This window comes from Plectropomus leopardus, chromosome 22 (genome assembly GCF_026936395.1).
Source record: "Plectropomus leopardus strain MGB_pleo_1.0 chromosome 22, ASM2693639v1, whole genome shotgun sequence".
Classification (NCBI taxonomy): Eukaryota; Metazoa; Chordata; class Actinopteri; order Perciformes; family Serranidae; genus Plectropomus; species Plectropomus leopardus.
The window spans coordinates 5,922,008-5,936,057 of record NC_142197.1 but is presented as its reverse complement, the minus strand read 5'-3'; the positions used below and the strand labels follow the sequence as shown (position 1 = coordinate 5,936,057).

Here is a 14,050-nt window from a genome sequence, read left to right as displayed (position 1 = left end):
AATTTTTATCAGGCAGCTTGAAGGACTTAAGGTCAGATGTGTCTCTTGCTCTGGTTGCATATTTGTTTTTGCTTTAAAAGTGCCATTTTGATTTAAAAATGTCTGCGCTCTCCAGAATAAAAAACCTAGGAAGCACCTTGTTTCAGCAGCAGTGAGTATAACCTGTCGTGGCATTCAAAAAATCAAGAGAACAAAGAGTCTGAAGCTGCTAACTGTCAACTGGAACGAGCCGTCACCATCACTAACAGAGAGGAGATGAAGGGTCCAATAGTTTCCTTTTATGAAGCATCGCACAGAGGTGACACGGAGGGGAACGTATTGATGGGGGTGAGATGTTTTACCCCGTGGGTAAGAGCACAGGAATCCTCCCTCATTACTTCCTCCTTCACTTGATTTGTCTTGACAGAAACCACCATGAATAACCATGGCGTGGATTCATATTTAGACCAGCAGAGGATCTTTTGAACCTTAAGTGTGAATGTTTAATTGTGGCATTACGAATAACCCTGAAGCATGAGTGATGTAATTACTATATATTTATATTCAGATTGACCCGCAGATTTGTGAAGTGAGAAAAGACCAGAATACATAGGGCTTTTTTTGCATTCTGTATCCCCGTTTTAAATGTTTCTTTTGTTGATATCATTATATATGCTGAACATAGAAACACAGAGTTTTACCAGGTAATGTGACAGTCCTACAGGTTGACGTTCTGGCTCCCAGTTTTTATTATTTCGACTTTGTTTCTAAAAAAAATCCCGTTTTAGTATGAAAAAATGGATCCCAGTGATCACTCTTGCATGGCCACAGATGAAGATTCAAATATTCCCTCTCCTGTGAGACGATCCCTGCTGCTCTCTGCCTCTGATACCCTCTGAATCAGACTTGCCACGTTTCAGAATTAGTCTGAGGGAGGTAATTAGGTCATCATGAGCACCGCTGAGATGGGAAACAAGAGGCTTCACTGTGGATCCAACACGTGGGAACAGTGGTACCATCATCAGCGCCGTTGCAGTGGCGGGAAGACGTGGTAATAACAGGCTGTGTGTGCCAACGGGCCACTTCAGCTGCTCTGCTGATTTACATGGCGGGCAGAGGTGGAGGAGTCGGCATGAATCACCCGAGAGGAGAGGACACCGTGGAGGATGTGAGCTTGAATCTAAATGTGGCCGTTTATCAAATGCCGCTCATGCCGTCACAGGTATGGCTCATCCCAAAGTACAGCCATTCATAACAAATCCAATGTCTAGATGAAACAAGGTGGGCCGGGAGTTATACTGGAAAACGATCCCCAGCAGATCACGAGGACAGATACAGACGTCAGATCTCTCCCACAGATTACATGTGCACATTCAATCAGAGCGCCCAACAAAAAACACAGAAAATTCAGGTGTATTATTCAGCAAGCTTCGTCACTGGTAGTGAAGGGTCGAAGGCCCATAAAAGTTAAGATACCTGACCCAAACGTCCAACGTTTTCTGTAACTTTAATATATCTTCTTTTTTCTTTTTTTTAAAGGTTACTGCCTTTTTTTTGATTGACGTTTGGATCTTTCCAAAACTGAAAATAGTGAAAATTTAGGCTTCTCAAAAAGGTACAGTGTCGCCCTTATCACATGTATCTCTGGAAATAATCATTAGTTTTGACATGTATACACTTATAGGCCAAAATGCCAAGCTCAGGGCTTCAAAACAGAAGCCCGCAAACTAATGGGTGATGTCACATTTTTTTATTTTTTTTTTTAATAATGCTTATGCCCCTAACAGGTAATTAGTGCAGCCAACACTTCAAACCGAAACACTTAACGGGGCCCTATAGGTCTACATGTGTGAAGAGAAGGACATAAATCCGAGAATAAGTCAAAAATACATTATGGTATGCTCACAACAAGCAAAAACATTGCATACACATTCCCTTACTCAGGGAATACAAGCCCCTTTATTTAGAAACATAATAGTAAAAAAATACATTTTTGCACTGAGTTTGCGGCTCACATGCTGCAACCAAAGCTGAATAATCACTGGAATTGGGAATCCATGTTATAACTAAAATTTACCACTAATTAACCAACTAATCTTACACTCCGAAGTCGTGCATTGGAGCCACATGACCTTCACAACTGAACAAACTTCTACTTTCCTCCTGATGATGGTTTTAAGGTGCAACTATAAGCTTGAAACTGCACAACATGCCTTTGTCAAATTAAGTTTTTCACACTAGAAAAATTGTTGCAGCATAAAAGAGACTTTCAAAGACATCGGGAGTCTATATTCAATATCAGATCAAATCCATGCAGCTGTTTCCCACATTTTCACATGATATTGGCCCTCTATGTTCTAAACTCTAATACATGTATTACAATTCTGGCATAGTGTTAATTCTCGCACATTATCAGCTCTGTACCTCACATCATCGCCTCAGTGTCTCAGTCTGAAGCCTGTCCTAACAGCAGCCGGCATGTGTGTGATGTCGGCGTTGGACTTGAATTGTTTTTCCATGAATGAACAGCCTGAGCTCCTACACTCCAGAGATGAGTCAGAGTTTTGACCTGCGTCCTTAAAACAATGTTTTTGTGGGCACCGCCGCCAGGAAGCTGTTGGATAACTGTAGCGTGACTTTATATTTAGTGTTTCTTAGCAATACATGATGGAGCAGGAACAATACACACACTCGAAATGACTCACTCAAAGGCCCTGTGTATTCAACAGGAGTCTACCATCGTATAGTCCAGTGCATCTGCATTTCCCGCACTTTAAACAAGCATGAGCTTTGAGAATTATTAACCCTTTGAAAACTGAGAAAATTAGTTTGATTTCTTTCAAGAACATGGAGAAGAGGCAACAAACAACTTAACAGAACATTGCTGAAAAATTAGATATTAGTAAAAAGTAAAAAGAAAATTATCTGAAAATAAGCAAAAGAATAAATAAATAAATGAGAATAATTTTTTTTTTTTTAATTAAATAAATAATATATGAAAAAGTAAAAAAAACAAACAAACAAACAAGAAATTACCTTAAAAAAAAGTTTGTTTTTTTAAAAAAAAGGTTTTATCAGAAATGACTTCAGCTTAAACATAGTTTCACCCTGATTTTCTAATCTGTACAGAAAGCACTATCTCATGTAATGAGAAGAAAAGTACAAAGTGGCACAAACAGATCAGTTCAGCAGCAGGTGTGACCAGAACGCAAGCGGCATCTGCAGATAAAGCCACTTCGCTGATAGCTGAGCCTCGACTTAAGTCGGTCTGGTCAAGCAGAGTAATTAAACATCCTGTGGTCCCGTTCTAATCTTGACTATGTAATTGACCGATAGCTACATTTCAGCACAGGAGCTGCTCTCAGGAACTCATTCTCAAAGGGTTACAAGGAGGTGCCGATAGGATGCATGGCGACATCAAATCTTTATATGGCCAGAGGGATAGGGGCTCGAAAACTTGCAGGATGCTGAGGATGTGCTGAGATTAATGCCCTGTCGGATAGGCTAAATCTCCTTTATACCTCTGGCTGCCACCAACTCCCACCTCAATTTGGAGGAGGTTGGAGATAAGCCCAAACGGCTCTGTCTCCAGGGCGGGCTAATTTATCCACAGGCTAAAGGCATCCAGAGAGCTGGAGCGCGAGCATTTCTCTGAGCTGATTTCCCCACAGGTATTCTGAGCGCATGTGTGTGTTTAGGACAACCAGGGATGTAGCAGTCAGAGCTTCATTGATAACGCTGACATTTGAATTCAACATTTGAATGCTGCCCAGCTGTTTTTGTTTTTTTGTTTGCATGTCTATTGATTCTGTTTAAACCCTTTATTTGTACACAGTCTTGCACAACCCAATCTCCAGAAAAATGTTGGCATTGTACGTTTTTGCAAACCACAGATACGTTACATTTGCATGCATTACGCTGGACATGTTGAATTTTTCAATTCAACATTGCTGTAGTTAACGTGTGATTAGGTTTAGGCAGAAAACACTGCCCCAGCCAAAAAAGCAACAATGTCTCGGTAAAAAAAACATGCAACTCTCTCTGCGATGATCACTTTTTGCAGCAATGACTCAATAAAACATGTAAGTTTTGCCGTTTGTTGGCCTTGGTCTGCAGCTTGTCTTGCCATCCACCATCTCCTCCACCTCCTGATGACAAAGTCAGTCAATATACTACGTCACTTTAAAAACATTGATATATTTATGGAACGTGCAAATGTTACATATTCATGATTTGCGGAAACATACAGTACCACCGTTTTCTTGGCTGTCTGTAATCTAAGCACTATAAATTACATTTGCAAAAATTTACTTTGGCTCAAACACTATTATAATAGGTTAGCCTGCTGCCTACATGCATGTTGACACAACTGACAAGTTACATTCATTAAAGAAAGTTGATTTAATAATAAAAGACTAACTTGTTTAATCTCATAAATCATTTTGTCCAAATTGAAGATTTTTCACATTTTTTTTGAGTGATGCCAGAATAAAATATGACAAGACATTCAAAGCTTCAGTCGAAAACCTCAGTAGAAGCTTCAGATGTAAAAATAATAATAATAATATGGTGCAGTCCTATGGAAAACACACTGAAGACTTACATTAATTAAAAATCACCTACCAGAGAGTTAACAGATGAAATAAAAACAGCCTCAGGAGTTTTCTTGTTTTTAATTCTTACTTGACCTGTGAGTTTAATTTAATAAGGTGTTACATGGCATAAATCACCTCCTGGGTTAAACCATGATTATTACTTGAGTGCCCTAGTCTCTGTCTGATTAATAATATAACAAACACTATATTAACCACTCACTAAAGTGAGTAATGTGCCAATTTCAGTCCAGCCAGTCAGTGGTGGAAGGATCTCAGACCTGAAAGTAAACCGTGATGTTTTGGGCAGTCTATAGACTAAACAGTCAATAGATAGAATAATCAATAAACAAATCAGGAAAAGGAGCATGCTCATTAGTTTCAGCCCTAGTGTAATCTTTAAAGAGACAGTTCACCCTAAAATTAAAAATACAAGTTTTCAACAACAAGGTCTGTGGATTATCTTGAGTAACCGGGTCATAATTTCTGGGAAAATAAATTACTGACTGTTTTTAAAATGTGTTTTTTCAGCGCTTTAAGCACCACAAGCATAGTGCCATCTAGTTCCATTATATTAGAGCGAGGGCAGACATCTCTACAGCTGATATCTCCAACAACATAACTCATGATGTACATTGATAATTAGCAATACCGATAAGAGGAAAAATGTATATTTTTGGTTTAGGGGTGAACTGTCCCTTTAACAATGGGTCTTATTACATTAATTCAAGTGTTTTTTTAAGTAAAATCATAATCTACAAAGTAAAAACACCTGTCAAGTCAGAGTAGTGGAGTAAAAAGTACAATACGTGTATGTGAAATCTAGTGGAGCAGAGGTATATAGTATCGAATAACACTCAAGTAATGTACAAGTACCTCAAATTAATTCTTGAGTAAATGTATCTACTTCTTACTTTCAACTACTGATTCCAAAATGCCAAATATTGTAACCATATTATGCCTCTCTGTCCAGAACAATTTTGTTGTATTAATTTGTAGTTAATAGACTTTTTCACTCTATTGTCTCTGAAGACTGATACAAATATTGACAAGAAAACTGCCCACTGCCTGCCTGAATTTATAACGAAAACTGGGATATCATGACAAGCTATTGTTCCGGATGTTTTTGCTTTGCCGTCACTGGATGAAAAAAAAAAAGGTTCTTTGCACCAAAACAAGATAAAACAGAAATGTTTAATAAAAATGAAAAAACCCTCAAGCGCACAGGAGTGGGAGCGTGTTTTTATCTCTCATGGTGCTTACCAACAGACGTAATGTAATTCAGTTATCATTAAAGAAAACCGTAAATAATTAATAGGAACCAAGAGCGACTGCATCACATGGGCTCATGACAGCCATTATGCTGCATGCTGTGGAGTTAAATACACACTGAGGCACACGCATGTGGGAAATTAAGACATTAGGACTAAATTGAGAAAGTCATTACTTGTATTGTTTTGTTCCTCCACGGCTGCATTTACATGCAGGCAGTCAGCTCAACCAGCTGTTGTTTCTGTTCTGTCTTTTTTTTGTTTATATATTTACATGAATCCTTTTTGAAATTATGTCTCCATTGGGTGGGAATCAGCTGATTAAACCCCAGACAGGGACCTACATGGAGTCAATCGCCAGGTATCTGCTTCCTTTCTTCATGACAAAGAAATTTTGGTTGTTTCTACTGCAATACAAATAAATAATAATTCTATATACATTTATATACATACATGTTTGTTAGTTTTTAAGCATTAGCCACAGAGAAGTCATAAGGCCCACTTTTTAAATTTGTAATTGTTAAAGAGATTCTGATAAACAATATTAAAACTGAATTTATTTGGTGTTTGAGACACTTTGGGGCAGAAAAACTGATGTATGGCTTTATAAAGTTTCTTATAAAGCAACATTTATTTGGATCATTCTTTTTCTAACCACCCGATGAATGTAAATTCAGTTTTTGAAGAAAGAAAGAAATGAAAAGAAAAAACAAAAAAGCTCTTACCCTTGAACAAAAAGGCTAACATCTTTCGGGATACTTTTCACGTGATTCGAGGCACTTAAAGGAATAATCTGAGCCCATAAGTGATAAAAACAAGCACTTTTATTGGAAGTAAACTGACAGTGCCAAATGCCCAGAATGATTACATTGCAGCCTATTTTTTGCAGCGCTTTCACGTTCAACTAATACCGAACCAATTTCAAAAATTGTTGTTCCTATTGGTCACTTAGACACAACAACGTAGATAAAAAACAGGCTGAGAGCAAACATTTAACAGTTGTTGGTGAAAAACATCCCTATAACAGTTGACTTATCTCATAATAGATCAGCTCACATCCTATAGATAATTGAAACACATAATGAATTCCCGGTCAGAGTTGAGATCATGGCCTGGAGACTGTCAATCATGCAGCGCTTACATTATCCTCTAGTCTCTGCTGGGTGCTAATGAGCAGACAACGCCCCCCCCTGACGAGCCTGCAGCTGCTGCTCATGGTACAAACACACACTTTGCCTTTTTGATATGAGTGGACACGCTCCAGCTCTGCATGCATCACCATTAAGTGCATTTCGACCCTAAATAGGATCCATCACAACAGGGCTGTAGCAGGTGAAGATAAACTGAATCAACCTCCAGCAACAGCTTGTTTTCTAATTAACTTCAGCGGCAACAGAGTTTTGGGAACATCTTGTTCCCTGGTGCCACATAGATAGCCAATTGATGCACCGGCATGTCAGGGTGCTGCAGAGTCAAGCATTTTTCACAACATCATCAATACAGTGGGTGTGATGTGGCTCGGGGGAGGGTGTAGGGTATAGAGACCTGATCACATAGATGGCCTCTCCCAGTCTCTATGGCAACCTGTTGGCATACTGCCGCGTCTGGAGGGCTTTAATGGCTTGTCACGGCCCTGAGAGCAAAACAGCAGTAAGGCACCTACGGCCCAAGCCTGAGTGACAATCAAAAACCGCAGGGAGCAGAAATGTTCCCATGCCTCGGTCTGACATATGTTTTACTGCAGTTCACCGACTTATTGTTGGTGAAGATGGAATTTAATTTAAATTTATTGGCATGCAAGATGTGATAAAACAAGTAGAGACATAGACAACAATTGTGCAGGAGAGATTAAGAAACCTGAAGGGGCCTATAGTAAAAACCTCCCCAATATAATTAACAGTCTATTCAAGGTAATTCTCTCCCTAACATGACAACATAAACAAACAAACAAGTAGTTACAGAAATTATAAATGAATCGGACACATACACATATCAACACAGCCCTTATTAACTACAGCACAGGTGATTTTTACTTAAATGAAAACAATGATGAACAAGTTTTAATAAAGTGCGGACTGATATTCCACAGTACTGGTCCTCAGTATTTCAAAGCGTATTGTCTGAGAGCTGAATATCAGAGTTTATTTAACAGATGTTATGAAATACATCTGGCAAGCTTTGCTTTTGGAACATACATTTATACATAAAAACTTCAGTCTGATAAATATTGATATTAGAAATGGTCAGCAGATTGAATATATTGAACAGAGGAGCTGTTGATTCCCAGTGATTTGAGGCAGTCGCCAATCAACCAAATTTCTTTTGGACTAATATAATTTTTTGAAGGTAATAAGGATATGTATCTCTGCAGAGACCTTGAAAAAGTCTCTCTGAACGTATCGGTATGGATAATTGGCATGCATGAACAAAGACAAGACGAGCTGCACCAACTATCTTTAGCTTTCATTTATTAATATAAACTCAAGAGTTTTCCTTTCTGCATTAAAAGCTTTGAAATTAGTTTCAAATATAACCATAAAATGCAAAAAGACATGGCTGCCTAAGTCGATTTTATAATTTAAACAATTAAAATATGTATTATGGAGCAACCTCTAGATCAGTTTAGTCCTTGGCAGCAGCCTGGGTTTAAATCAGACCCTATACACGCATGTCAATAAAAAGTTTAAAAAATAATCTTAAAAAAAAATGCACTGCATGCACAAACATTTAGTTGTGTACTGTTTTACACAGGAGTGTGTTTTAAAAGCTGCATGCCACAAACCGGTGCTCTAGTGCCACCTAGTGGAAATAATATTTTAATGCTGCCTACTCTGACATTCATTTGACCTACAGCAGGATGATATTTTAGGGTAAAAAATGAAGAGATGTTGTATCAAATCATGGCATGAGCTACTACTCGCATCACTGCAGTGTGGTTTTAAGATTTTAAACTATCAAACTGGATAAAATCTTAAATTGTGATTTTTGAAGTATTTATTAAAAATTTGATAAAGTTAAATTATCTGACCTGCCATCGGACCGCAGATGCAAACTAACTCTAATCTGGTGCAGTGCATCAAATGGTAACGTTTATGTTTTAAAGTGTACATCATCCCTTTTAAATAAATAAAATAAACAAATAAATAAATTTGATGCCAAAAATGAGAGGTGTTGTGATACTAAAAAAAGTGAGGTTCACGATGTTTTTTAAACCACTGATAAAAATTAAAGAAATTGTGAGAGAGGATGTGAGAAAAAATACTACCAACATATAAATATTTAATATTTCATTAAATAAAGAAAAAGAAAAAAGAAAAATTACTAAATTATTATTTTATTTAAACTGGTGAAAACTCAGCGTGAAAACAAACAGGTTTTGTTTTTTGATTCAGTGTAAAAATAAAAAGAATGATTACAAAAAATACTTGATAATCATTTGATACAGAGTCCTGATTGTGATCTTTTCAATGAAAACAGAGTAAATAGAAACAGAAATGGGAAATTTATTTTTAATTATTTTGCCAGCCAGTGGTAATTATCAAACTGGTCTAAAGAGGCAATAACTAGAACTATCTGATGAACACCTGATAAGTCTTTCACTTAAAATCAGCAAGATTTGTCTTTTACTTTTAACCAAAAGAGCAAGAAAAATAAACTTATATCTTTTAATTAATAAGAATTTTAAATAACTTTTTCTTGCTGATTGCACTTTAATACCTTTACAACATCAAACACCACTTCATGAAGCTTCTTCCAGTCTGCAGACTCTGCAGGGTCGTGGGCTTGACCTGTCAGTCAACAGTTGGGTCTTTTTGCTAAACCTCAAAGACCAAATTAGCTACCTAAAAAGTCAGCTGTGCAACACCTGCTGGATCTTATAACACAACCAAAATGACACTCTTTACCAGTCATTCGATTACTGTATATGCCACAACAAAAATGTTAACAATTCTTGAAAGTTACCTTTTTAAGAAAACTGTGTTTTTGAAGGGTGTTAAAATTAGATTGATAAGTATCAAGAATAACTTTTTTTCGAGAGTACTGAGATTACGACTGAATAAATGAGACTTGGATTATACCTTATGAGTTGTGCGATAGTTTGTAAACGGACGTTTTGATACAGTTTTGGAAACAATGAATAAATCAATATGTTCACCGTTTTCCGTGAAGGCATGTGAGAGAAACATTTCTTCACAAATTCAAGGTAACACGGAATGACTATTTGATATAAAAATGGTCATTTTGTATTCTTTAATGTATTCTTTTAAGGTGTTTAATTCACAAAATATGATGAAAATCATGTCACTCCACTTTCAGATATTATGCGCTTTGATTTATTGAAAACAAATTCAATTTTGGCACCTTATTTAAAGACCGATTGCCTTCATATCTTCAGGAAAAAAGTTTGTGCGAAGATAAAGCAAATCCTTAACTGCACCCGTGAAATAACAGACGGTATCCGAAGGGAAAACAACCACAAAGCACCACATACTCTCATAAAGTAGTGAAATCAACACCACCACACACCATTATATTTAATGAGGTCTTCAACCACACAACCAATGAATACCAGCATCATTACGTTACAACCACCAGATATTTATACATCATTCGAGATGTTATGGTTCGGTTAACTTCATGTACTTCAGTCCCTCTCAGATCCACACACAATCCCTGGGATAGATTTCATGACACAAGTTGGAAATAGGAGCCAAATAGTCCACAAACAGCTGTCCAGTCTACTTCCAGGAGCCAGACTTGCCCTTGGCCCCGCGGGGGGTCTTGGATGCTTTGGAGCCCCTCTGGTGGTCGCTGACTCGGTTCCGGAGCACGTAGATGTCGTACTTCTGCCTCTTGAGTTTCTCGGCCAGCTCAAACTTCTCGGCGTGCAGCTGGTGGAGCCACTGCCACAAATCCTGCGCCTTCTCCGCCAGCTTCTCCTGGTTCAGGTGATCAATGTTGAGCGGCTTCCGGCGCTCCAGCAGGGCCTTCTTCTTCTCCTCCCGTGCCGTCAGCTTCTTGCCCTTCTTCTGGTCCACCTTCTGCAGGTAGCCGCCAAAGGACTTGTTGGTGAATATCTTCTTCTTCTTCGCCTCCTCGTCGGCGCGCAGCTTAGCTGCCTCCTCCTCACGCCTCGCCCTCTCCTCGGCTAAACGTGCTTGGCGTTCGCGCTCCTGTTCGGCGCGGACGCGTTGTTGCTCCGCTCTGTCGGCTCGACGGCGTTCAATGCGGTTACGCAAAGCCACCAGCTCTTCCTCCTCTTTCTGGCGGGTGGAGAAGTGTGATTCAATCAGCGTCTGGAGGTCGTTGAAATCTTTTTCTACTCTCTTGCGGTGCAGGTCATCAAAATCCACCTTCTCGCCATCAGGGAGTTTTGGGGGAGCAATATTTGGCACATAAGTTGTCTTAGGCCGCCATTTGGAGTCCTCCTCATGCTCATTCTCCTCCGCATGCTTTTCTTTCTTCTCTGCTTCGTCATCCTCTTCTTCTTCCACCTCCTCCTCGTACTCCTCCACAATCTCCTCAATGTCTGACATGATGGAACCTCAGAGGCTTTTTAGAGAAGAGATGAACACAAAGACCAGCTGGTGTCTCGCACACAGAGATGACTGGAGTCTCTGGCGTGCAGCTTGGGCGTTTTTAAGGGTTTGCCTTCACCATGTGACCGCAGGATGACCAAAGTCTCCAGAGTGTGGGTCAGCAGCGGGGCAGATTTTGAGACAGATGGAATGGTCTATTTTCTCCTCACCAAACCTTGTCAAGCACACACCCCCATTTATCCCCCTGCACCCCCCTCTGCTCCCTGCTCCGACCCACAGCGCCTCCTCATTCCTTTGTAAGGACAAGATGAGAGACTATTTCAGAAACACAACAGATGCACATACACACTTGTGCTTTCCAGGCCCACAAAGCAACACATAGTATCATCCAGAACAAATAACATCCAAACTCTCAAAGCACGACAGAGGCCTCTGCCGCTGACGGACAGAAACACAAAGCAGAAACACAAAGAATAAATAGAGAAAACTTGCTGTCACCGTATGGATCAACCAGTCAATGGATATGTCACAACATCCGCAATTTGGGGAACTCGATAATCCATTGTGATAGTCTAAAAGCCACCGTGGTGTTTAAGAAGTTCCATTAACAAAGCACGACCGCAATCTCTTAAGTGCGTTAGAGCCAATGAGGATTTTAATGAAGTTACAGCTGTCACATTTTCCAAAACGAAACTTTACCGTTAATAACCTGCGCCCGGTAGCATTAACAAACTAACAAATTTGAATTAGGAAAAAATCACTGAAAAGATGATTGTTTGCAAAGATACACTCATGATCATTATGTCATCCAGGAGTAAACTCAAAGGGGATTATGCATTTCATCGTGTTTGTGTGTGTGTGTGTGTGTGTGTGTGTGTGTGTGTGTGTGTGTGTGTCTGTCCACAGCTAATTTCACAAACTACTGGACCAATCAGCTTAATACACATTTAAGATGATGATTTGAAGGCTATATTTATACTCCTTGTGTCCGCCAGACGTTTAACTAATCAAGCTAATATTTTGCGTGTACATGTATGAATGCATGCTTGAGGATCTATTATGGTTGCAGTAAATCACCACTGTTGAAAATCCCTAACAGGAACATACATACAGACAACTCTTAAACATAATGTCTCTGGCCTTGGCAAATGCCGACACAGACGCATAAAAATACACCATTCTTATAATAATAACATATCTTTAAAAACAAACTGCAGCACATCTGCTGGAAATACAAGAATTGTCTCTTTTCTCATCTAAAAACATAGTGGCATTGTGACAAAAAATTGAAAACTAAATTAAAAAGCTAATAAATATTTTATATGATTCGGATTAATGTTGGTTAAAAAATGAACTCAATTGAAATGGAAAATAATACTAATGTATAATATTTCTTAATTTTGAAAACACATTTGTGCGCTGAGCAATACGAGTGTGTGTAATATGAAAGCGGGCCCTACGGGTTAATATTTGGTGTTTGTATACCAACAGTTATTTCTGTAAAGAAAAACATAGACACAACAAAAAGGCCTCAGTAAAAACAATGACGTGCAAGACGAGCTTTACTGCTGCGACCACGTCTCCACTTTGGAATGTAATTAAAACATTCTTGCTATTGGAGGCTTTCTGCTTTCAGCGCTGTGTGGATTAAAGTGTAATTGCTCCCATGCTGCAACACGTAAATGGTGATGTCAAGAATTTATGTTCCCAAGTCTTGAGTTATCAGTGGACAGGGACACACGCAGTTTGAGATAACTGACGGGGAGAGACAGGTGATGTGTTGCGTCTGAGAATCCTAATTAAAAACTGTTACGTGTGGCTCCTTAGTATAAAGCTTCTGACGTTATTCTGCTGTACATGTATGTGGCGGATAACACATCATTTCCAGGGGGTTGAATTTCACCCTTAATATAAGTCTCGTGGTGCTCAGACTGAGTGAAGATAATTGTGGCCTCGAAGGACCAAAAAACAAATCTTAATGCCAGTGAGAATGTCCCATGTCTGTCTCATCCCAGAGTGGACTGAGCACCACTAAAACATGCCTGTGGACAACATGAGGACAGCAGGTGGTTCCAGTATAATCAAGGCGCTGCTGGTTGCTGGTGGCAAGGGACAACTGTGTCTATCAGCGAAGAAAAGCAACAAATGACGTGGGCTATAAATAGCCACACCCTCTGCTATTTAACTCAATTCAAAATGAACAAACAGATTGATGCAGTGAAACTCCTGCATGTTAAAACTCAATGCAACAAGTCTGCCATCAAACTGGATTTAAAAAGAAAATATTTAAAAAGTGCGATACGAGTTTGGCCTCCTGCTAAGACAATGTCAAAATAAAAGTTGTTTAATATAAATAAGAAATCAAGAGCCAGAGTAAAACAATCACGCTGTCGCCACACTGTAGTCGAACTAGTGCTTCTCTCTAGATTGAATTGGCAAATTTAACCCTTTTTTAACAGGAAAAGTCCGAGCAGTTCATGGAAAGAAGCAGTTATATTTCAGTAGGCAATACTGGGTGCACAGTGACATCACCTGGTCAGACTTGTGCAGTACAGTAACGCGTGTCCTACAGTATTTCTCTACAGTTTGCAGTAAATATTCTTGCCAAATTGGAGGCATTAATTGTCTTGGCAGCTTAAAGCAAAAGATTTATAGATAAGAGTATTCA

The 14,050-nt window shown here is 39.0% G+C and overlaps 2 protein-coding genes across 2 annotated transcripts in view; both read right to left on the bottom strand.

The window, feature by feature from the left end:
* Nucleotides 1-14,050, bottom strand: part of LOC121961393 (liprin-beta-1-like) — a 126,825-nt gene that overhangs the window by 110,182 nt on the left and 2,593 nt on the right. The gene's annotated exons all lie outside the window — the stretch shown is intronic.
* On the bottom strand, nucleotides 10,363-11,579 carry tnnt2c (troponin T2c, cardiac). Its single transcript, XM_042511422.2, has one exon. The coding sequence runs from the start codon at nucleotides 11,377-11,379 to the stop codon at nucleotides 10,582-10,584; it is 798 nt and encodes a 265-aa protein (XP_042367356.1). The 5' UTR covers nucleotides 11,380-11,579; the 3' UTR covers nucleotides 10,363-10,581.

What these genes read in the sequence shown, in the direction of transcription:
- tnnt2c (XM_042511422.2), bottom strand. Translation starts at nt 11,379, where the DNA reads ATGTCAGACATTGAGGAGATTGTGGAGGAGTACGAGGAGGAGGTGGAA.